The sequence below is a fragment of the Carcharodon carcharias genome, chromosome 5, assembly GCF_017639515.1.
Source record: "Carcharodon carcharias isolate sCarCar2 chromosome 5, sCarCar2.pri, whole genome shotgun sequence".
Lineage (NCBI taxonomy): Eukaryota > Metazoa > Chordata > Chondrichthyes > Lamniformes > Lamnidae > Carcharodon > Carcharodon carcharias.
Genome location: NC_054471.1, coordinates 72,759,523 through 72,784,214, shown reverse-complemented (window position 1 = coordinate 72,784,214; position 24,692 = coordinate 72,759,523). Strand labels below are relative to the sequence as shown.

At 44.1% G+C, this 24,692-nt stretch overlaps 1 protein-coding gene across 3 annotated transcripts in view; it reads right to left on the bottom strand.

Annotated features, from left to right (window-relative positions):
- The window catches only part of pex7 (peroxisomal biogenesis factor 7), a 172,826-nt gene that overhangs the window by 71,971 nt on the left and 76,163 nt on the right, over positions 1–24,692 (bottom strand). For all 3 annotated transcript variants that reach the window (XM_041187516.1, XM_041187515.1, XM_041187514.1), the window contains exons 6-8: positions 2,853–2,959; positions 2,616–2,729; positions 348–403 (exon numbers count right to left, since the gene is read on the bottom strand). In XM_041187516.1, the coding sequence (XP_041043450.1) occupies positions 348–403; positions 2,616–2,729; positions 2,853–2,959 (277 nt within the window). The remainder of the gene's footprint in view (positions 1–347; positions 404–2,615; positions 2,730–2,852; positions 2,960–24,692) is intronic.

The following is a 24,692-nucleotide window of genomic DNA, read 5'->3' as shown; positions in this document are numbered from 1 at the left end:
ATGTTGTGATGTACTACTCTGAAAGGTGCACATAAATACATCACCATTTTTTTTTCTGAAGGAAGATTGACAGATTCAAGGATAAGAAATTTAAAATATTTGTTTAATTTGATCTCGTAAAAAGAATGAATCTTAAAAGGACCATAAGATTGCTTGCAATAATTTTGTGTAAAGCTCTTCTGGATTTAATTTAACTAGAGATATTTATCAATCTATCAGAAATCTCATGGATAGGCAAAGTGCCAAATGATATCTAGTGCCATCGGAACAGTACTCAAGCAAAGTGTCAACGCCTCAGGTGAAGAAGGGAAGAGGAAAATAGTTGAAGAAAAAAATATGCTACTCACCTGACACTGAAATCGTAGGAACAAGAGGCTAATATAGATGCATGAAATGGAGAAAACTAGAGAAAAATAGCAGCATTAGTATAATATTACAAAATGTTAGATTTCTGAAATATTTTATTTAATGTATCGATATTTAAAATATATATACACAATTTATCATATTTAAGCTTGTACATCCAAAGTGTTTTGATTGTGCATAATTTCTGAGGTACTTTTAGCTTTGCAGATTTAAAAATGTACAGTAAGAAAAAATTATATTTTTATGACTGGTTATGGCTATCCTGTGCTAAAAACACCAGAAGGTAAAAATGCTCTCAAAGCAAATTTGTTCTGAAATATGTATTCATGCTTTGAGATACTGAACTTCCAACTATTTTTCCCTCTTAAGCCATATCTTAGGTCCATCACTTTGTCTGTCAAACTCATGACACACTAGAGTTGTCAGTGAAAGGGGTGTGTACATTATATAAAAATGTTCCTGTCCACACTCTTGACACCCCATATAATCAGCATAGCCTTAATTAATCTTGCATTTTAGCTCTCCATCTCTGTCTTTCTTTGGTATCTATCTTCAGTTTTATAGTGTACTTGCCCAGGTTATCTATGCAAATCTAAAGGATTTTATTCTAAGGTTGGAGCAAAGACACATTATCAGGTAAGAGTAAGGAAGTTTTATTCTGCATCTGATGCGCACGACAACTAACTGGTAATACTCATTGCAACTTTTTTTATTGAGAAAATGCGGAAAAAGGTCAAAGGCAAGTACAAAACACCATCTGTAGTTGTAAGGCTAGAAATGAGGTAAATCAAGAACTAGTTGTTAGTAATACCTAGTGTTGACTTTAAAGAGCTATAGATTATAAAGGAAGATTGAGGAAGTAGAGGACCTCAAAGAATGAGCCTCAGTTGGAGCTGGTGTAATAGTTTGACATTAAAACAAGGGAAGATGCAAGGAACAGATGGTGGGATAGAGTATTAGAGAACTTAGAAGAAAAAATGACGATGATTTCCATGGGGCAATGATTGACAGAATTTGATTAAGATGGAGAGATGTTGGAGCACAAAGGTGAAAAAAATGACTTAATCAAAAAGCTTTGTTCTAGTATTCGATCCTGAAGGTCAAGAGAGGTTTTAGAAAAATGGCTCAGATTAAAAAAATAATGCTTGAGTCTCAGACAGACTCGTGCTTTATAACGAGTTATGAGATGCTGAGGAGGAAAGAAGTGTTTGATGTGAAAGGAAAATCGGGTTTCTTGCAATAAAGATATAGATATGGGAGAAAGTGGGGCCATTAATAGATAAAGAAGGAATAGGATTAAAGCTATCAAAAGCGAAAAGTGACAACTTCTTTGGGTTTTGGATGTGTGAGGGTTATTGGAAAATTGTATTTCAAGAATTGAAAGAAATAAGATTTTCATTGCCTCCTTGGAGTGTAAGAAGATAGGCTTTTAGTGATTCAACCATGGAATTGCAAAAGAGATAAAAGGGTGTTCACATAGGGTGTACATGAACTGAAGGAAGCTGGCGAGAGCAACCATCAGCAATAGAATTCAACAGTGAGTAAAAATGTCATTGGCATGGAGAAGAAGCAGAGTAAGGAGAGGTCACAGGATTTGGCAACCTGAATTAATTGGAAAATGGAGTCAAATAATAAGTCATTAACTACAACAAAAATAGAGCAATATACTAGAAAACTGGCTTGCCATAATCACAACATTGGTAGAATCCTTGTGATGTGGTACATTGTCCAGAAGTGTCTGGCCTCTGTCAAGGACTTTGGAGATATCCAAGGTGATAAGAAGTGAATCATCGAAGCAGTCAAGATTCAAGTTGAATAATAACAATAAACAATAAACAGCAACAACACATTAGGTAAAGAAACCACCAGTGGGACAGCCAAGCTGAAAACCACAACTAACAATCAAGGATGGATAGATTTTCTAATAGATTATACGAAGTAATAAAGTGTAATTTTCCTATCCCTTATAATGATGTGTACAATTTAAAAAAAAAATAACCTGCAAGAGCCAATAACCTACAAACTTGTCAGCTTCTTAACCTTTACACACCTGGAATTGGTGAAATCCTGAAATGTAAAAGTTACTCAAAACATTAGCGTTGTAGGATTAAATGAGCTAAATCTCCTGAGCTGATGTTTCTCAGAACACTGTTCACTAAATCACAAGTTTAAACCATTTAACTATAAAAAAATTAATTCAATCAATCACCAGTGGCAAACAACAAGCCAGAAACTGTAAATGCACTTACTTTAGCTCTTCGTATAGCATAAGTATGGCCAGCGAGATGATGCACTGGCAGTCGGATATTTCTTAGGTCCCAGCATTTTAAAGTGCAGTCAACTGCTCCAGTAACAAGCATATTCTGGATTAAATATAATACAACTTTATTCTTTATATCATTTTTCCATTTTTACTTTTACTCACAATATCCACAACTAGCAAATTGGAATGGATTCATTCAACTAATTGATCTCTAAATCCTTACCTGATCATATTTACTCCAGTCACAGCTCAGTATCTCTGCTTGATGAGCAGGAATGATTATCCTGGCTCCTGCTGTCTTTATATCCCAGACTCGTAGAGTGTTATCGCCTGAAATTATATGGAGAACACACTTAATTCTTTAACTTTCCTCCATTCAAGTCAGCTTCTCAAAATTACACTTGGGTAAAACAGATGGGCCAGCTCAGCCTCCGTGCAGTCAGACTAGATCCCAGCAATGTTCATTCCTCATCAGATTTATTGATCACGCTAAACTTGTTCCATGGGATTCTACTGGTTTTCCAACATAACCCCAAGGTACTGTTGGAAAACTGGTTACATGGGAAACATTTCTAGATTGCCAAAAAAAAATGGGAATTATGTACATCCCTTCCATGGTAAATGACCACCTGGCAGGGTCAAAGGGTGGATACAGGGGCAGGGATTCTAAGTTATGGGAGTTCCTGCTGCTGAGCTCACATCGGACTTGGTAGATAGAATGTTGAGAAAGATAAAGTGTGCCAGTGAGCATCTTGGCACGTGTGAATTGCCCTAAAAGCAATAGTCCGAACTCCTGAAAAAGTGAATTTAAAAAATTTGTATTCTTTATCAGTTCCACTCGCCCTCAGACAGGCAGTTGAACTTCCACTGGCATAGAGTGGGTAGGAGGCAAAGACTGGCTGTTAAGTGAAACATAAGCCCATCTTCCCTACGTAAATGAGCTGTCCTAACAAACTCCAGTGGAGGCCAGCTTGCGAGGGCACTGATGGGTGTGATCCTGGTGTAATTGCTAGGGTTGCTGCAATTGTGTCTCACAGAATTTCAGGAATAATCAGATCCACTTCCTCCCTCCACCCCGAAGCCAAACAAAGTTAAATAGCAAACTACGATAAAAGCAAAATGCTACAGATGCTGGAAATCTGAAACAAAAACAGGAGATGCTGGAAAAACGCAGCAGGGTCTGGCAGCATCCGTGGAGAGAGAAACAGAGTTAACATTTCAAGCGCAAATGACTCTTCTTGAGAGCAAGCTAGTAAACTAATTGCAAACTCATATTTTAGCTCCCGCCATGCTTGTATACAGGCTATTATTGCAATGGTAGAGTTATCTGATCACCTGGCCTATGTTATAATTTTTTAGACCAGATTTTAAACACACATTAAGGTGAGACAACATCTTCCTTTTTTTTTTACAGGGTTCCAAAATGTTCATGTTCAAAGGATTGGTTGCAGGATAATGAAAAGTTAAAAATAAAAATCTACATTAACCAATAATCTGAGGTTAACTTAATATCCCTTAACAAATTACAAATGGTAATGGCATGCCAAAGGCAACAAATGGCCAACAACTTTAATGCAGAAAAACACCCAAAGGCACTTCACACGATATTCAGACAAAATAAGCCAAAGGAGGGGATATTAAGATGGATGACCAAAAGCTTGCTCAGAGTTTAGGTTTTAACAACAACTTATATTTATATTGCACCTTTAATGGGGCGACATGTCCCAAGGTGCTTCACAGGGACATTAATAAACAAAGTATGACACCGAGCCACATACACAGATATTAGGTCAGATAACCAAAAGCTTGTTCAAAGAGGTTGGTTTCAAGCAGTGGCTTAAAGGAGGAAAGTGGGGTAGAGAGGTTTAGGAAGAGCATTGCTGAGCTTGGAGCCTGGGCAACTGAAGTCACAGCCACCAATGGTGCAGCAATTAAAATTGGGGATGCACAAGAGGCCAGAATTAGAGTAACATAGATATCTTATAAGGATGGTCTTAAAGGAGGATAATGTGGTGAGAAATTTAGGGAAAGTATGCAAGGGCCCCAGTCAAAAAGAACGATTATGCAGAAAAGACTGGAGTTGAAGGAACTGAGAGTTCTGGAGAGCCTGCAAAGTTAAAATATATATTGCGGAAAGTCACCATCACCAAGAGTGGCTCGGTAGCACCACTACTGACCGAGCTGGCTGACTCCTAAATGACATAGCTGCTAGACTGTGTCTGTGATGAGGGAATCAACAAGAGGGAAAAACATATTTGACCACATTCTCACCAACATGCCTGCCACAGATGCATCTGTCCATGACAGTATCGCTAGAAGTGACCAATGCACAGTCATTGTGGAGATGAAGTCCCAGCTTCACATTGAGGATACCCTCCATTGTGTTGTGTGGCCTTATCACTGTGCTAAATGGGATAGATTTTGAATAGATCTAGCAACTCAAGACTGGGCATCCATGAGGCACTGTGGGCCATCAGCAGCAGCAGAATTGTACTCAAACACAGTCTGCCTATCCCCCACTCAACCATTACCATCAAGCCAGGGGATCAACCCTGGTTCAATGAAGAGTGCAAGAGAGCATGCCAGGAGCAGCACCAGGCTCACCTAAAAATGAGGTGTCAACCTGGTGAAGCTACAACACAGGATCACTTGCGTGCCAAACAGTATAAGTAGCAAGTGATAGACAGAGCAAAGTGATCCCACAACCAACAGATCAAATCTAATCTCTGCAGTCCTGTCACATCCAGTCTTGAATGTGGTGGACAATTAAACAACTCACTAAAGGATGCGGCTCCAAAAATATCCCCCTCGTCAATGATGGAGGAACCCAGCATGTCAATGCAAAAGATAAAGCTGAAGCATTCACAACAATTTTCAGCCAGAAGTGCCAAGTGGATGATCCAACTTGGCCTCCTCCAGAGATCCCCAGCAACACAGATGCCAGTCTTCAGCCAATTCGATTCACTCCACATGATATCAAGAAACGACTGAAGACTGTGGATCCTGACAATATTCCGGCAATGGTACTGAAGACTTGTGCTCCAAAACTTGCTGCGTCCCTAGCCAAGCTGTTCCACTACAACTACAACAGCGGTACCTACCCAGCTATGTGGAAAATTGCCCAGGTATGTTCTGTACACAACAAGCAGGGCAAGTACAACCCGGACAATTACAGTTCCATTAGTCTACTCTTGATCATCAGTAAAGTGATGGAAGGGGTCATCAATAGTGCTATCAAGCGGCACTTGCTTAGCAATAGCCTGCTCACTGACGCCCAGTTTGGGTTCTGCCAAGGCCACTCAGCTCCTGACCTCATTACAGCCTTGGTTCAAACATGGACAAAAGAACTAAACTCACGAGGTAAGGTGAGAATGACTACCTTTGACATAAGGCTGCATTTGACCAAGTGTGACACCAAGGAGCCTGAGCAAAACTGGAGTCAATGGGAATCAGGGGGGAAACTCTCTGCTGTTTGAAGTCATACCTAGCACAAAGGAAAATGGTTATGGTTGTTGGAGGTCAGCCATCTCAGCTCCAAGACATCACTGCAGGAGTTCCTCAGGGTAGTGTCCTCAGCCCAACCATCTTCAGCTGCTTCATCAATGACATTCCTTCCATCATAAGGGGATGTTCGCTGATGATTGCACATGTTTAGCACCATTCACGACTCCTCAGATACTGAAGCAGTCCATGTCCAAATGCAGAAAGACCTGGACAATATGCAGGCTTGGGCTGACAAGCGGCAAGTAACATTCGCACTACACAAGTGCCAGGCAATGACTGTCACCAACAAGAGAGAATCCAACCATCGCCCCTTGATGTTCAATGGCATTACCACCAGTGAATCCCCCAGCGTGTACCATCTACAAGATATACTGCAGGGATTCACCTTCGACAGCACCTTCCAAACCCACTACCATCTAGAAGAACAAGGGCAACAGATAGATGGGAGCACCACCACCTGGAAGTTCCCCTCCAAGTCACACCCTCTTGACTTGGAAATGTATCACCATTCCTTCACTGTCACTCAGTCAAAATCCTGGAACTCGCTGCCTAACAGCACTGCGGGTGTACCTACACCACACGAACTGCAGCGGTTCAAGAAGGCAGCTCACCACCACCTTCTCAAGGGCAACTAGAGGTGGGCAATAAATGCTGGCTCAGCCAGCGAAGCTCACATCCCATGAATGAATTTTTTAAAAGTTTCTAATTTGCTTAAAGGGATCAGAAAGAAATTATGAAGAACTTTTCCCCAGGAGGGTAAGTGGTTGAGTGATACTTAATTATAGTACATCTGTAGATACAACACAATGAAGGGGCTGGTCCAAACACCTTAACCATGAAAACAACAAAACTTTTACTTCTAATAAAGCAAGAAAGAAAAGCACAGGTACTACACAAGCCAATAACCACAAATTGTATGGATGTCCACTTTTCTGCACTATGCCTATTATCTTACAACATAAAACAAACTTGATCCATGGAAAGCATTAATCGTATGCAACGAATAAAATAAATCCTCTCACAAAAAGTTTGTTATGGCTTATTTTCATTTGACAGGAACTACATACATACACTTGCAGAATGAGTGTATAATCGGTAAATTAATTTTAATAAATGTGAGGTGGTGTATTTTAGTAGGAGGAACAAGGAAATAATGAATAATAGAAAATAAGAACCGGATTTTTGTGGAGTCGTAAGGGCTCTGGGTCATTTAAAAATGACAGACAGGCCCGATTCCAGGATTCCTGCCTCCATTCCTGGCACCTGGGATAAGGTTGCAGGTAGCGAGCCTGCACCTTACACTCATGATCTGGTTGCCTCCATTGTGGGCCAGGCATCTAGCCCTCCTGCAATTTTTGTGGAGTGGTGTCAGCAGTTCAATGACTCGTGGTTCATGACTCCTTAGAGCAGTCATGAACCATTGTCTTGATCGGGAACCTTTTGAAAAGTAAAGTCAAAAGGTCTTATCCAGACTCATCATGCCTTCTATCTGCCAACTCATGCCCTCCATTCACCTCCATGGTCCCTCATACTTTCCAATGCCAACTTGGTTGAGAGCCCAGGCTCTCATAAAAGGATTATGTGAATGAGTTTGTTGATACAGGTACAGAGAAGAATGACAGCTTTATGTTACAATAAGCTATCTTTAGGTGATCTCTTTTGTCAGTGCCTCAATGTTTATTTGAACAAGGTAAAGAGGGGTCAAATGCTTAAAGCTTCTTTTACTGAGACTTTAAAGGTCTGATTGATTGACACTTTTACAGAGTGGTAGCAACAGCAGGTTTTTAAAAGAAAATTATGAATGGTTTTAAGCAGTTCCACACAAGCCACTGTTACAATAGTGCTCATTGACCATAAGACCATAAGATGTAGGGGCAGAAGTAGGCCATTCAGCCCATCAAGACTGATTAAAAATCTGTCTATCTCCGCCTTCGACCCAGCTTCTACAGCCCTCTGTGGTAACGAATTCCACAGATTAACCAGCCTCTGTTGAGAAGAAATTCCTCCTCATCTCTGTTTTAAATGGGCGACCTCTTACTCTGAGATTATGCCCTCTGGTCCTAGACTCTCCCACAAGGGGAAACAACCTCTCAGCATCTACCCTGTTAAGCCCCCTAAGAATCTTATATGTTTCAATAAGGTCGCCTTTCATTCTTCTAAACTCCAATGAGTACACACCCAACCTACTCAACCTCTCCTCATAAGAAAATCCCTCAATACCCAGAATCAGCCTAGTGAACGTTCTCTGGACTGCCTCCAATGCCAGTATATTTTTCCTTAGATAATGGGACCAAAACTATTCGCAGTATTCTCGCTGTGGTCTAACAAGTGCGTTGTATAATTTTAGGAAGACTTCCCTATTTTTATATTCCATTTCCTTTTAAATAAAGGCCAACATTCCATTTGCCTTCACTATTACCTGTTGAACTTGTATGTCAGCTTTCTGGGATTCATGCACAAGGACTCTCAAAACCCCCTGTGCTGCAGCCTTCTGCAGCCTTTCTCCGTTTAAATAGCAGCCAGCTCCTCTATTCTTCCTGCCAAAGTGCATAACCTCACATTTTCCCACATTATATTCCATCTTCCAATTTTTTGCCTACTCACTTAACCTGTCTATATCCCTCTGGAGGCTCATGTCATCCTCACCACTTGCCTTCCCACCTATTTTTGTATCAACCGCAAATTTGGCGATAGTACATTCACTTTCCTCATCTAAGTCATTAATATATATTGTAAATAATTGAGGCCCCAGCTCTGATCCCTGTGGCACTCCACTAGTTACAGGTTGCCATCCTGAGAATGTCCCCCTTATCCCAACTCTCTGTCTTCTATTAGTTAGTCAGTTCTCTATCCGTGCTAATATATTACCCCCAACACCATTTGCTCGTATCTTATTAAGTAGCCTTATGTGTAGTGCCTTATTGAATGCCTTTTGGAAATCCAAATACAGTACATCTACTGGTTTCCCATTATCTATCCTGCTGGTTACCTCCTCAAAGAATTCTAATAAATTTGTCAGGCATGATTTCCCCTTCATGAAGCCTTGCTAACTCTGCTTGATTAGATTATGCATTTCTAAATGATCTGCTATTACATCCTTTACAATAGACCCTAACATTTTCCGAATGATAGGTGTTAAGCTAACTGGCCTATAGTTACCTGTTTTTTGTTTCCCTCCCTTTTTGAATAAGGGTGTAAACATTAGCAGTTTTCCAATCCTGTGGGACTTTTCCAGGATCTAAGGATTCTTGGAAGATTACTACTAGTGTATCCATTATCTCTATAGCTACTTCCTTTAACATCCTATCCCAAGAGGTGAAGGGGAGTTATCGGTCTTTAGCCCCATTAATTTCCCTAGTACTTTTTCTCTCATGATAGTTATTGTATTTATTTCCTCCCTTTCTTTTGCCCCTTGATTATTTAGTAGTGGAATGCTATTAGTGCCTTCTACCGTGAAGACTAAAGCAAAGTATTTATTCAACTCCCCTCACTTCCTGGTTCCCCATTATTATTTCCCCAGCCTCATTCTGTAAGGGGCCTATGTTCACTTTGGTCTCTCTCTTCCTTTTTATATATTTAAAGAAGCTCTTACTGTCCATTTTTATATTACTTGCTAGTTTACCTCAATGTTTATTTTCTCCCTCTTTATTTTTTTGGTCATCTTTTGTTGGTTTTTAAAACTTTCCCAATCCTCTGGCTTACCACGAATCCTTGCCATATTGTATGTCTTTTCTTTTAATTTGATACTATCCTTAACTTCCTGGTTGTGTATAGACTGTATACTGGGTGAATGGGCATGGCAGTGCCATGAATTGGTATGAGGTGCCATTGGGAGTGGGTGAAGGCCATGAATTGGCATAGAGGTGACATGGGAGTGGGTGGGAGTGAGGGGTGTCAGAGGTCAGGGCTAAAAGGCCTATAATATGAGCAAATAACTAGGACCAAGTCCCAGGGAAACGAAGCAGGCTTTTGAAACAGCCTGCCTCCGCACTTGGTTGCCTCCGATCTGCTTCCAGGGCGGCGGGCCAGACTCCAGGCTGCACCCACACCTCGAGAGCAAATATTGTGTCTAGCAAGGCACTTCCTGTCAAGGTTGCACTTTCTACCCAGACAGGTCTGCCGAGTTAAAAAATTCCCTGACTCGAGCTATCCACCTCTGTGGTGAAAATCTGGCCCTTAGAGTCCAAACGTAGTTGAGAAGCAAAGGGCTCTAGTGATCAGTAAAAGTAACAAATAAGTTAACAAGAATGTAAGAATGCAAACAAAGCACTGGAGTTCATTTCTGGCGGGACTGAATTGAAAAGTAAGAAAGTTAAACTAAACCTACACAGAATCTTAATTAGACTACACTTTGAATACTGTGTGTGTTCTGGTCTCCACATTAAAAAAAAATTCAGAAGCACTAGAGAAGGTACAAAAAAGATTTGCAAGGATGATACTTAATAGTTATAACTATTAGGAAAGATTGAATAATTCGGGGCTTCTCTCTCAATATAAAAGATGGGTGACTTAACAGATATTTAAAATTATGAAGGCTTTTAATAGAGTAAATGTAGAAAAGATGTTTCCACTCATAAAATAGTCCCAAAAATAAGATAGTCACTAATAAGTGCGACAAGGAATTTAGCAGAAACTTCTTACCCAGAGAGTTGTAAGAACGTAAAACTTGCTATGAAGGAGCGAATAACATGCCCTTGGTGGTATTTTACAGTTCACTCAGGGAGACTGAGTTGCTGTGGCAATATGTACTTTTACATGCACGTTGTGTTTGGAGCTATGGATGCTAGTGATGATAGAGACTCCAATTTTCTTTCCATCACATGGCAGACCAGGAACCTCTCCAGCTCTTACCATCTGCCATTGGTACGCTTTTGAAGTATTTGCGTGTTGATACTCAAGTCATTTGGCCGCACTATGAGTGTACCTTCCTTGGCTATCAAGTCTTGGGGCAGGACTTGAACCCAGAGCTTCTGGCTCAGAGGCAAGGATGCTACCCACTGCATCACAAGACTTCCTATGGATGCGTTTAGAAAAGATAAATAAGGACATGAGAGAGAAAATAAATGGAAGAATATGCTGATAGGGTTACATGAACTAGGGTAGGAGGCTCATGTCGAGTATAAACATCAGCACAAATCAGTTTGGTCAAATGGGCTGTTTCTGTGCTGTAAATTCTCTATAAAAGTGATAAATCCTTTTCTCCATCAGGACAAGGCAGGGTGGGTGAGGATATTCACAGAAATCTACAAGTCTACATTTCACGCTAAATAAAAAATACATTGGTGCACCCAGTTGATATTTGCAACTGTTTGTTGTGAAAATGTCTAATTTCGTGATTCATATGTTGGAGGAATATAACTTTTAGTTTTGAGTAAATTAAATTTCCAGTTGTAAGGTAACTTAAACTCTGGAAGTTAGAAGGTATTGACACAAAGGTCCTCTCATGTGTACTTACAAGGTCAGAATTAGAAGAGTGAGAGCCATAAAACTGTAGGTGGGGCTGCTGAGCAGGGGACCTGAAGACATTAAGCCCAAGGAGAATTGCCCTGTCTTTGTTACAGATGTGAATTATTCATTTAACTCTCCAGGCAAAGAAAGGTTGAAAAGCAATTGGCAAACAAGGGAAATTCTTAAAGTATCCATATACTTTTCAGATCAAAGGGATGTTTTAGAAGGTAAAGGTAATTAGTTTAAATTTCTATCTGGGACATCCCAGTTGTGCCATGTTGCCATGGGTATTGCAGTAATGCAGTTTTTTATGTTGTGTGCTTTCTCACAGACACAAGCACATGGAGAGAGAGAGAGAGAGAAAGCTGTTTGCAGTGGGTGCTTAGAAGCCGATGAGACCAGCAGCAAAGGGCTAACAAAAACAAGGGATTTCTGATTTTGGAATTGCCGAGCAAGAAAGCAGTAAAACCTTAAGCTGGGGTGCCCACAGTCATGAGATGCTTAAAGGGAATTGGAGGATCATCTAGCCGAATGTTAGAGGGGGAGGTCCTTCCCCAAGAAATCTCATAACTCAGAGAATAGCAAGAACACTGAGGAGAATCAAAGTGAATTCCTGAGAACTGTAACACACCTTGGTTTGGTGAAGTGAAAGAAACCTCAAGACCCTGGAAAGTATAGTGTAGTATTGGGTGGAAGTGGTCTGTTAAGATTTTTTTTAAGTTTAAAGAATCAGAGTTTAAAAAATATTGGGTACCTGCTTTGTTTAATTCTTGTACAATTTTTTTTGTTTCAAACATGGAATCCTGTGGCATCATTTTTTCTTAATAACTGGGAGTTCGAATTTCTTTTTTCAAGTTAATGGTCTCCCTCGAGATCATAACATTATCTTTAACTTCCACTTATTTTTGTTTTATCTGTCATTAGAAATTCTGAAACCCAAGACAATGGATAGAATTTTTCATGCCCCCTGACGTCAGGTGTGTTCGGCAGCGTGAGCGGACAATATGGCGAGAAGGCCAAAAATTGGTTTCACGACGATGTGAAATCAGTTTGCGATCATTTGCTCTGCCCATCAATGGTGGGCCGTGTTTCCCGGTGTCGGGCATCGTGAATCTCACTGTAATACATCTGCATATCATTATAAGGCCAGCCCGCTGGAATCATCGCCCCTTGCTGGATCGTCCGAGCACGTTGGCGTGGTTGTATGCTGATGTGTTTCACAACAGCATGCAGAAGGAGTGCATTTGCGGGCTGCACTTTGAGGGGAACTCAGAGGTGAGTGCACAGCAATATTGTGCAGCGCTTGTGAGGGTCGCCTGTTGGACGTCAAGGTTGAGGCGAGTTGTGGGGGGGAAGAGTTGGAGGAAGGGGGAGGGGGAGGTGGCAAGGGCTGTCCTGCGGTTGATGGTAGTGCACAAGCACATGTGGGGTTTGCGGGAGCGGCCACGCATCAGAGAAACCTTGTATAAAGTGATCATTCCTCCACAGCTGAGATAGTTCAGGCGCAGCTACATTAACATGCATGGAGTTGAGCCTCTAGCTTATCTGCCCATTCAAGCAACACAGAGGCGTGAAATTACCACCAAGTGCTCCAGAACTTTTCACCCCTCGGGCATAGACTGCAAACTAATGAGTGTTTTAGTGGACTGCAGAACAGTTGGATGACTGTGCACGTTGTACAAACTCCTTGCTAAAGCTGGTCATGGAGCAGTCACTGGTAGAGGCGTTCATAGCCCCTTGTAATGTCATCATCCCAGTTTGGATCAGACTACCCTATGGTTCAAGCTAACAGTGCAGCCTTGCAGCACAGGTTAGGAGAATGCCTGTGCCTGAGCTGAGAGCACAGCATTCAGTCCGGTGGGCAAAGCTGCCGCCAATTGGTCAGGTGGAGTGGGGTGGAGGTGGATGGGGTTTCGGGCACCCATGCCAGCACACTAAACTCTGGCCATCCAAGTGGTGGCCAGCACTCTCCGGGATGCATTAAGGGGTCTCCAGAAATTAATCAAGAAAGGTCCTTAGAACACCCAAGCTAACCTATGCATCTCTCTCTTTCATCCTGCAGGAGGAGTAGATGAGGAGCCTGCTGCCCTAGTTGTATGCCTCATGGCTTATAGAAAGCGGAGACGATGGAGAAGAGAGCAACAGAGGCACCTGGCTGCACAGATGGAGGAGCAGCCTCGGGATGAAGGGGTGGCTGGTGCTCCAACACACGCTGCTGAAGAACCACAGCCAGCCGTCGCTGGTTGGCGCCTAGCTAGATCCCGGATTTATAGATGCCGCCTTTCATTGCTACAGATGACCGATAACCAGTGTTGCCAAAGACTGTGCGTGGCTAAGGAACTGGTCAGTCACATCTGTCAGCTGCTGCAGGATTTGGCACTGCGGGGACATGGAGGACATCCACTGCCAGTGGATGTGAAGCTTACCATGGTGCTCAATTTCTACGCCAGTGGCTCCTTTCAGGGTTCCACAGGTGACCTCAGAGAGTGATAGAGGTCTACAAAGAGGGCCCTTCATGTTTCTGCTGGTTAAACTATTCTAATCCTATTTTCTGGCACTAGGCCCATAGCCTTGTATGCCAGGGCATCACAAGTGTACATCCAAATACTTCTTAAATGTCATGAGGGCTTCTGCCTCCACCACCCTTTCAGGCAGCGAGTTCCAGACTCCCACCACCCTCTGGGTGAAAATATTCTTCCTCACATCCCCTCTAAACCTCCTGCCCCCTACCTTAAATCTATGCCCCCTGATTATTGATCCCTCCACCAAGGGGAAAAGCTCCTTCTCGTCTACTCTATTTATGCCCCTCATAATTTTATACACCTCAATCATGTGCCCCCTCAGTTTCCTCTGCTCCAGGGAAAATAACCCCAGTCTATCTAATCTCTCCACATAACTAAAACTCTCCAGCCCAGGCAACATCCTGGTAAATCTCCTCTGCATTGTCTCTATTGCAATCACATTCTTCCTACGATGCGGATTCCAGAACTGCACACAATACTCTAGCTGTGACCTAACCAGTGTTTTATACAGTTCGAGCATAACCTCCCTGCTCTTATATTCTCTGTGGGATATCACAAGCCTCCACCCACAAATGCATCCATGAGGTCACGGATGCCGTCTTCACGAAGGCACACAACTTTGTGCATTTTGCCTGGGACTCGGAGAGCCAAGATGCAAGAACGATTGGATTTTCCCAGATCTCGGGTTTCCCATAGGTGCAGGGTGCCATCGGCTGCACTCACGCGGCACTCAGACATCCGTCGCAACAAGCAGGCAACTATGTCAACTGCAAGGACTTCCATTTGCTGAATGTGCAGCTGGTGTGCGACCACCATAAACGCATCCTTGAGGTCTGCATTTGATTTCCAGGAAGTATCCACAAGTCCTATGTTCTCAGTCGATTACACATCCCTGACGCCTTCCAGGATCCAGAGAGGCTCCTCGGGGACAAAGGCTACCAATAGAGGATATGACTGATGACACTGGTGCGGCGGCCTCAGACTGCAGCAGAGTGAAGGCATAACGCGGCTCATGCTGCAACTCACAACTTGGTGGAGCAAACCATCGGGATGCTGAAAATGAGGTTCCGGTGCCTGGACCAGTTTGGTGCAGCCCTGCAAAATAGTCCACAGAAAGTGTCGCCTGCTGCACCCTTTACAACCTGGCGTTGTGAAGGGGAGAGGATTTGGCTGAGGAGGAGATGGATGAGCTGGAGGTCTCCTCCAATGAGGAGGATGTCAACAGGGATGAGGGTGAGGAGGTCCTCAAAGGCGATGATGCGCTATCACACTGGCCAGTCAAGGCAGGTGCACTTGGGAGGCCCTCAAAGCTGCTAGATTTGTTGAGGATGATGAAGATATGCAATGAGGAGACACCATAGATCCTCACATTGTATATAAGAATGTTTGACTCCAGTCTGGTTTATGGCAGCACACAAACCTTATGTGATAATGCTCCTGTCATGGAGACACAATGGAGGCCCTAATCGTTGCTCGATTCCAGGAGGATGATGATGATACGCAGTGAGGACACTCCATAGATCTTCACATAGCCTCTGAAAACGTTTGACTCTTGTCTGGTCGAGGGCAGCTCACTTGCGCTCTGTGATCAGAGTCATATCATGGAGTTGCAGCTGTGAAACTTTAAATGCACCTGATCCTTTGTCAGCCTTCAGCACCTGACCTCCTCAGGAGCACAGTGTCACTGGTCACAGATGCCGAAGAGATGGGGGCCAGCCCCACTATAAAGGTGCTGAGAGCACACAGAGAGAATGACGGACCTCTGTGACGCTTGCCCAGAACATTCTGGCAGCAATGACAAGCACCATCGAGATGCAGGCATCAGTAATGTTTCCAGGGAATGTGAGGCCGGACCATCGCTTTGGTCCGAAGGTTGCACAAAGTACAGGGAAGAGGCCATGACTGAGACACCTGCCTTTATTTGGGGAAAGATTTCAAGTCTGAGTGACACAAACACTGCTCATCAGAACAAGGAACCATAGAGTTTATTTATAATAGTGAATATCATGAACAAGTGATTAACAGCCGTGCCCAGGCTATGCAACTACATCTTCTTGATGGCTTGGCCTAAATAGCCAAGTGGTTATGGTACTGGGTTTGTAACCCCAGATCAAGAGTTCAAATCTCACAATGGCAAACTATGAAACAATGTAACTTCATCTGAAACAGATGGAAATGGGTTTGTACTCAAAAGAGTTACATCTTCTTGATGGCTTGGCCTAAATAGCCAAGTGGTTATGGTACTGGGTTTGTAACCCCAGATCAAGAGTTCAAATCTCACAATGGCAAACTATGAAACAATGTAACTTCATCTGAATCGGAACAGATGGAAACGGGTTTGTACTCGAAAGAGTTACATCTTCTTGATCTTTCTAACCCTGTCACTAACCATTAGCGCTCCCTGGACATCCACAGCAGAGGTGGAGGCACTGCTATGTCCTGACTGTGATGACCTTGATGGGTGTCCTCTAGATAGCTGAAACTTGGAGGGCCCTGGCCTGCTTTTGGGACCTTGGGGTGTGGCAGTGGCACTCTCCTCAGCCTGTGGAACTGGAGCTGCAGAGATCACAGGAAGAGGGGATTTGAAAGGCCAAACACTTCCAGAGTCACCTGAGTGGATGGCCTGGGGGTGTGCAGCTACGGGTGCTCAGGGCCTGGCTGACTCCTTGAGGAGAAGGGGGTAGCTGGAATGAAATTGAGCTGCCCCACACCCCTCTCATGTATACACTGGTAGAGACCTTCTATGGTGTCACCGATGGAGTTCAGTCCACCCAGCAGTGCAGGACCTCACCTCAATGAATTTCGGGCTCGGCATGATACTGAACTCTTCTTCCGCCGTCTTTGTCTCCGGGCTCACTTCTTTGGGCAGGAGTCCTCTCCCAGTTCAACGGATCCTTTTACCCATCATCAATATTCTCCCTCCACCTGGACCCCTCCCTCTGGATTCTTACCTTCTCTCGATCTTTTCATTGAGAACTGTCGGCGCGACATTAGTCGTCTCAATTTCTCTGCTCCTCTCACCCATTCTAACCTGTCTCTCTCTGAACTTACTGCACTCCATTCTCTCAGGTCCAACCCTGACATTGTCATCAAACCCGCTGACAAGGGTGGTGCTGTTGTTGTCTGGCGCACTGACCTCTACCACGCGGAGGCTGAGCGTCAACTCGCAGACACTTCCTCCTACCTCTCCCTGGACCATGACCCCACCACTGAACATCAAGCCACTGTTTCCAGGACTGTCACTGACCTCATCTCCTCTGGGGATCTCCCTCCCACAGCTTCCAACCTGATAGTCGCCCAACCTCGGACGGCCCGCTTCTATCTCCTACCCAAAATCCACAAACAGAACTGCCCCGGTAGACCGATCGTCTCAGCTTGCTCCTGCCCCACAGAACTCATTTCTCGTTATCTTGACTCCCTTCTCTCTCCCCTTGTCCAGTCCCTTCCCACCTACATCTGTGATTCCTCTGACACCTTATGTCACATCAACAATTTCCAGTTCCCTGGCCCCTACCGCTTCCTCTTCACCATGGACGTCCAATCCCTCTACACCTCCATCCCCCACCAGGATGGTCTGAGGGCTCTTAGCTTCTTCCTCGAACAGAGGCCCGAACAATCCCCATCCACCACTACTCTTCTCCATCTGGCTGAACTTGTTCTCACGCTGAACAATTTCTCCTTCAACTCCTCTCACTTCCTCCAAATAAAAGGTGTGGCTATGGGTACCTGCATGGGCCCCAGCTATGCCTGTCTCTTTATGGGGTATGTGGAACATTCCTTGTTGCAGTCCTACTCCGGCCCCCTTCCACAACTCTTTCTCCGGTACATCGATGATTATTTCGGTGCCGCTTCATGCTCTCGTCAGGACTTGGAAAAATTTATTAATTTTGCTTCCAATCTCCACCCCTCCATCATTTTCACGTGGTCCATCTCTGACACTTCCCTTCCCTTCCTTGACCTCTCTGTCTCAATCTCTGGTGATAGACTGTCCACCAATATCCATTACAAACCCACCGACTCCCACAGCTATCTCGACTACAGCTCCTCACACCCCACTTCCTGTAAGGACTCCATCCCATTCTCTCAGTTCCTTCGCCTCCGTTGCATCTGTTCCGATGATGCTACATTCAAAAACAGTTCCTCTGACATGTCCTCCTTCTTCCTTAACCGAGGTTTTCCACCCACGGTCGTTGACAGGGCCCTCAACCGTGTCCGGCCCATCTCCCGCGCATCCGCCCTCACTCCTTCTCCTCCCTCCCAGAAACATGATAGGGTCCCCCTTGTCCTCACTTATCACCCCACCAGCCTCCGCATTCAAAGGATCATCCTCCGCCATTTCCGCCAACTCCAGCATGATGCCACTACCAAACACATCTTCCCTTCACCCCCCTTATCGGCATTCCATAGGGATCGCTCCCTCCGGGACACCCTGGTCCACTCCTCCATCACCCCCTACTCCTCAACCCCCTCCTATGGCACAAACCCATGCCCACGCAAAAGATGCAACACCTGCCCCTTCACTTCCTCTCTCCTCACCGTCCAAGGACCCAAACACTCCTTTCAAGTGAAGCAGCATTTCACTTGCATTTCCCCCAACTTAGTCTACTGCATTCGTTGCTCCCAATGTGGTCTCCTCTACATTGGAGAGACCAAACGTAAACTGGGCGACCGCTTTGCAGAACACCTGCGGTCTGTCCGCAAGAATGACCCAAACCTCCCTGTTGCTTGCCATTTTAACACTCCACCCTGCTCTCTTGCCCACATGTCTGTCCTTGGCTTGCTGCATTGTTCCAGTGAAGCCCAACGCAAACTGGAGGAACAACACCTCATCTTCCGACTAGGGACTTTACAGCCTTCCGGACTGAATATTGAATTCAACAACTTTAGGTCGTGAGCTCCCTCCCCCATCCCCACCCCCTTTCTGTTTCCCCCTTCTTTTTTTTTCCCAATAAATTATAAAGATTTTCCTTTTCCCACCTATTTCCATTATATAAAAAAAAAATTAAAAAAAACCCACTAGAGCTATACCTTGAGTACCCTACCATCCATTCTTAATTAGCACATTCGTTTAGATATCACCAACTTTAACTTTAACACCTATGTGTTCTATTGTACTATTGTCGTTGACATCTTTTGATGATCTGCTTCTATCACTGCTTGTTTGTCCCTACAACCACACCAACCCCCTCCACCTCTCTGTCTCTCTATCTCTCCGCCCCCCACACACACACCTTAAACCAGCTTATATTTCAGCTCTTTCCTGGACTCGAACTCAAGTTCTGTCGAAGGGTCATGAGGACTCGAAACGTCAACTCTTTTCTTCTCCGCCGATGCTGCCAGACCTGCTGAGTTTTTCCAGGTAATTCTGTTTTTGTTTTGGATTTCCAGCATCCGCAGTTTTTTTGTTTTTATATATATTAGTGCAGGAGCAATGTCCGGCACCAAGGTCTCCATGGCGACCGCCATCCTATCAATGTTGATCTCAGTGCATTGCAATGCCAGCACTATCACCTCAGCCTGAGGGCAGACGGACTCCTCTGTCATGCCTTGCAATCTGAGGAGTGCAGCGGACATCCCTTCCTGTTGTTCCCGAGCTTGCCTTTGCAGCTCCAGCAACTGTGACATGACTGAATCCAAAGGCTCATCATCTGACTCGGACTCAGCAACGTTCCGACCTCCGAGTGCCGGACCATCTGGGGAGTCCCTGCCGCCATCTGCTGTGGATCAGACAGTGCGATGTCCTCACCAGATTGTGATCCCGAGGCTACCCTAAAGCTAGGCCCCACTGAGGTGTATGTCTCTGCACTGGTGGAGGGTGTGGGTGAGCACTGTGATAGGACTTCAATGAAGCTGTCTTTGATTCCTCTTCAGAGGTTTCATCGGCGCTTGATTGGAGGCACTGGGTCATGGGCTCTGTTGGCTGTTTGGCAGTGTGCCTGCGAAAGCAAGGGGAGATAATTTGTGCATGGCAGTGACCTGTGAAACAGGACACACCACTCACAACATGGTTGTCTGATGGATGTTGCACTGCTAGATCCTCACTTGGTAGAGCACAGCCAACCTTACAGTCAGCACAGGACCAGATCCTGCCATCGGCGGCCAGCTGGATGGCTCTGTTTTCAAAGTCCTTGAGGACCTTGATTTCAGGCATTCCTCCACCAACCTGCGACTTCTCCCTCTTGCTGTGTGCCAGCTTGTCCTGCATGAATAGAGATGGAGAGAATCTAAGCAGGACACCTGCCAGGCCAGATGACATGTATGCCTGTCATGTGTGGGTGGTGAGTGGCTCCATGGACGGGATGAGGACAATGAAGACGTGTGTGAGAGAGTGAATGGTGATGTCCTTTGAACAGGCAGTGAGTGAGGGCCCTGTGGATATGTGATGGGTTTGTGAGTGTGTGAGTTGAGAGTGATGAAAAGAGTGGCTTAACCTGGCAGAACGGAGAAGATGATTCACCCTTTTGCGGCACTGTCCGATTTTGTTGGGCATTGGCACTGACCACCGCTGCCACCGCCTCCCATGCTGGGTTGATGTTGCTGCCCATCCTGCAACCAGAGCAGGGTAGAGGGCATCACGATGCGCCTCCAAGGCAACTAAAAGGCCTTCAAGGGATGCATCATTAAACCTGGAGGCTGCAGACTTCTTGCCTTTCAAGTCCTTGTCTGCTGTGCAGCAGTTGTGGACTGAAAGCACTGAGGGGTGCGCGCGTGGCTGCACTTTAAATATGGTGCCCGGCATGATGAAGCAGCGAGGTGATGGCATGACGGGTGAATGAGAGCCCGCATGCCATCAAAATGGCATGTTTCCCAGGAATGCATAATTAATACAGAGGGATTGGAACAATACGGCATAAGAGGCCACCACTGCGGCCGGCCGTTAAATCGTCATTTTTCTGCCCGCTACTGCACTTAGTGCAAATCTGGCACGATTCCGCCCAATGTATCTGCAATCGCAATAATTCATGGAATAATCAGTAGAATAAATAATTCCAAAGATGGCAAGTTAAAGAAAATGTTAATTTCATCGCAATTTGAATGTTGAGGTCTGACACATCAATTGGACTGCATTAAAGTCCATAAAGCAGCTATAGAAAATAAGCTTATTCTCTGGGGATGAACAGATTCATTTTGGTGAACAATTGCTGGGGAAATATTTGCAATATTAGGAATGGTTTAATGGCAAACACATTGGATTGACAATGGTACTGAGGCATAAAGACCAGGAAGATCATCTAGGATGAGTTAGCTACTTTCAACCTAGAAGCAGTATTGCCATTTGTTCCAGCATCATCCTTGTGCTTGGTAGGAAACAATACTGTCAGATATCTGCTCCTGATCAGTAAACAAATCAGCTGAAAGTTCAAACAGGTGGCTGCCCACAATGGATGGCCTCGTCAAATGAGCTGTAGTGTTTGCACATCTCTCTTTGGTCTTATGCAAAATTGTTACCTTTCATTATGTGGATGCCAGAATCTGATCAGGTTTCAGCAGGATGAACTGAAAGAAAAGACCCATTTCCCATACTCCAAATACTACAGTTGTTGCTGTGAAGGAAGTCTATTGCTAGAATTACTTCCACCTCCAAGCATTATTTGGAAAATGAGTTTCCTTGACCATCTAAGAAAGATGTTTTTTTTAAAGAAACTGCTCACAAAATATTTTTGTTTGTTCTGAACATTCAAATTAAACTCATGATTAAATATACATTATATTAAATTATCAGCATTTTATTAGCTGTATTGCAGGTTAAAATGGACAAGAAAAAGAAATAGGTCTTCAGTAAACCTAATTTGAGTGAGCCAAATCAGAGACTATAATTCTTGTGAGAAAGCTGCGATGTGTTCTCTGATAGGAAAAATCATTTATCAGCTGCAGTATATGTATTATACACAATCGTGACCTCAAGATTTTTATCTGCACTGGCAAGGGAAGATTATTTGTTGGGCATTTTTCTCATGATTTTTATCCATCCCTTGCAGAAATAAATGACATGCAGATGAAGTCAAAATGTATCCAATTATCAGTAATTTATCCTAATGGGCAAATATTAAATATTATGTAAAGGTAAACTTTCATATATTTTACCTTAAGGCTAGCCAGGCTTTAGAATCATTTGCTTGGTGGACCAATATTCATTAAAACATTAATATTCACTCAGATAACATATGCACATTAGCAGAATGGTGAATCAGCAGTTCTTTCTCAGGTTGAATGCTTTTTACCCCACTTGAGAACTTTTAATATTTTCTCAAACTTTTTCTGCTGAACATAATATTTTTTTGTACAAGACAGTCTTCAGAAACACGGCACAACGAGATCAAGATCCCAGGAATCGCGTCAGCTCGCCACACAAAAGGGCTGAATTTTCCACCTGTCGGGGGGGGAAGTTGATGGGCCAGCATGCTTCTGATCAGCACCCCCGATCGGAGGCACGGCGCCATTTTACATGGGCAGGCCAATAAAGGTCCGCCCAGCGTGACGTCTGCGTGGAAGCGCTATGTGCTTCCTGTATGGGCGGGGGAATCCCAAAATCAAGAGTGTGCTCCTTTGCGCATGCGCACGACAGAGCGCACTCATCTCCCTGAGGCTAAATGCTGCCTCAGCAAGATCGCCTCTGCTTTTAAAAAGAGAAAAAAAAAATTTCCCTTACATGTCCCCCTCATGTGATAATGTCACGAGTTGGGACATGTTCATAATTTCCAAAAAAGCTTTATTAAAATTTTCAAAACCCGACATGAAACCTCATCCCACCGGTGGATGAGGTTTCATGTTTTTCCTACTTCCCACCGGGGCTCCTGGCCTGCCCACCAGCCTCAAGGTTGGACGGGCAGGTCCATTAATTACTTTAATTGCTCTGTCAATGGCCTCAATTGGCCATTGACAGGTCGGCGGGTGTGCAGCTGATTTTGCTGCGCCCCCGTTTTCGTGAAAATTTAAATGGGGCGGGACGATGTTGGGAGTTCCACCCGACGTCACCGTGTATCATTTTACGCTTTGGCAAGCGTGCCCCGCTGCCGCTCGCAGATGGTAAAATCCAGCCCATAGTGAAGATTATCAAGTTTTGGAATCTTTTAATAACACATTTTCAATGTTGCCAGCACCTTCCTCAAAGGGCTAGGAGAACTTGTCTACCTAAAAATGCACAGAACAGGGGACCAGCCTGGGAATAAACTTTGTTCATGGCAAAAGCTGCAGCACTTAGAAAGCAAGAAATTTTATTTTTATTTCAGTACTTCTAGATGAAATTTCTTCAGATTCTGATATCCACGTAATATAGGATTATCATAAGATGCCAGTTTTCATTAACTACAATTTTTTTACAATTTATCACCATATATTTTAGTATTTATTTAATGGGGAAATAATTCCTTTATCATCAGAACTACTGTTTTGTGCCTTTTAAATTATAGGCAACGAGAGATTTTGGTTAACTGTGGTATTCATAATGATTGAATGCAAAATGTCAAATTGTAACACACTTGAAAATTTTTGGACTGGGAACATATTCATAGAATCACACAGTGAAGAAGAGGCCCTTTGGCCCATTGAGGCTGCACCAACATGTGAAAAACATCTGACTGACCTAACTAAGCCCATTTACCAGCACTTGGTACGTCTTAACATTCAAGGCTATGGGCCAAGTGCTCATCCAAGTACTTTTTAAAGGATGTGATGCAACTCGCCTCCACCACCCTCCCAGGCAGCACATTCCAGACCGTCACTACCCTCTGGGTAAAAAAGCTTTTCCTCACATCTCCCGAAAACTCCTGCCCCTCACCTTGAACTTACATCCCCTCATGACTGACCCTTCAACTAAGGGGAACAGCTGCTCCCTATCCACCCTGTCCATGCCCCTCATAATCTTGAACACCTCGATCAAGTCGCCCCTCAGTCTTCTCTGCTCCAACGAAAACTACCCAAGGCTATCCAACCTCTCTTCATAACTTAAATGTTTCATCCCAGGCAACATCCTGGTGAACCTCCTCTGCACCCCCTCCAGTGCAATCACATCCTTCCTATAATGTGGCGACCAGAAATGCACACAATACTCCAGCTGTGGCCTCAACCAAGGTTCCATACAACTCCAATATCACCTCCCTACTTTTGTAATCTATGCTTCGATTGATAAAGGCAAGTGTTCCATATGCCTTTTTCACCACCCCATTAACATGCCCCTCCGCCTTCAGAGATCCATGGACACACACGGCAAGATCCCTTTGTTCCTCAGAACTTCCCGGTGCCACGCTGTTCATTGAAAACTTCCTTGTCAAATTACTCCTTCCAAATTGTATCACCTCACACTTTTCAGGGTTAAATTCCATCTGCCACTTATCTGCCCATTTGACCATCCCATCTATATCTTCCTGTAGCCCAAGACACTCAACCTCATTGTTAACCACCCGGCCAATCTTTGTGTCATCCGCAAACTTACTAATCCTACCCCCCACATAGTCATCTATGTCACTTATATAAGTGACAAAAAATAGGGGACCAGATCCCTGTGGTATGCCACTGGACAAAGCAGCCTTCTGTCTTCACCCTCTGTCTCCCACAACTAAGCCAATTTTGAATCCACCTTATCAAATTGC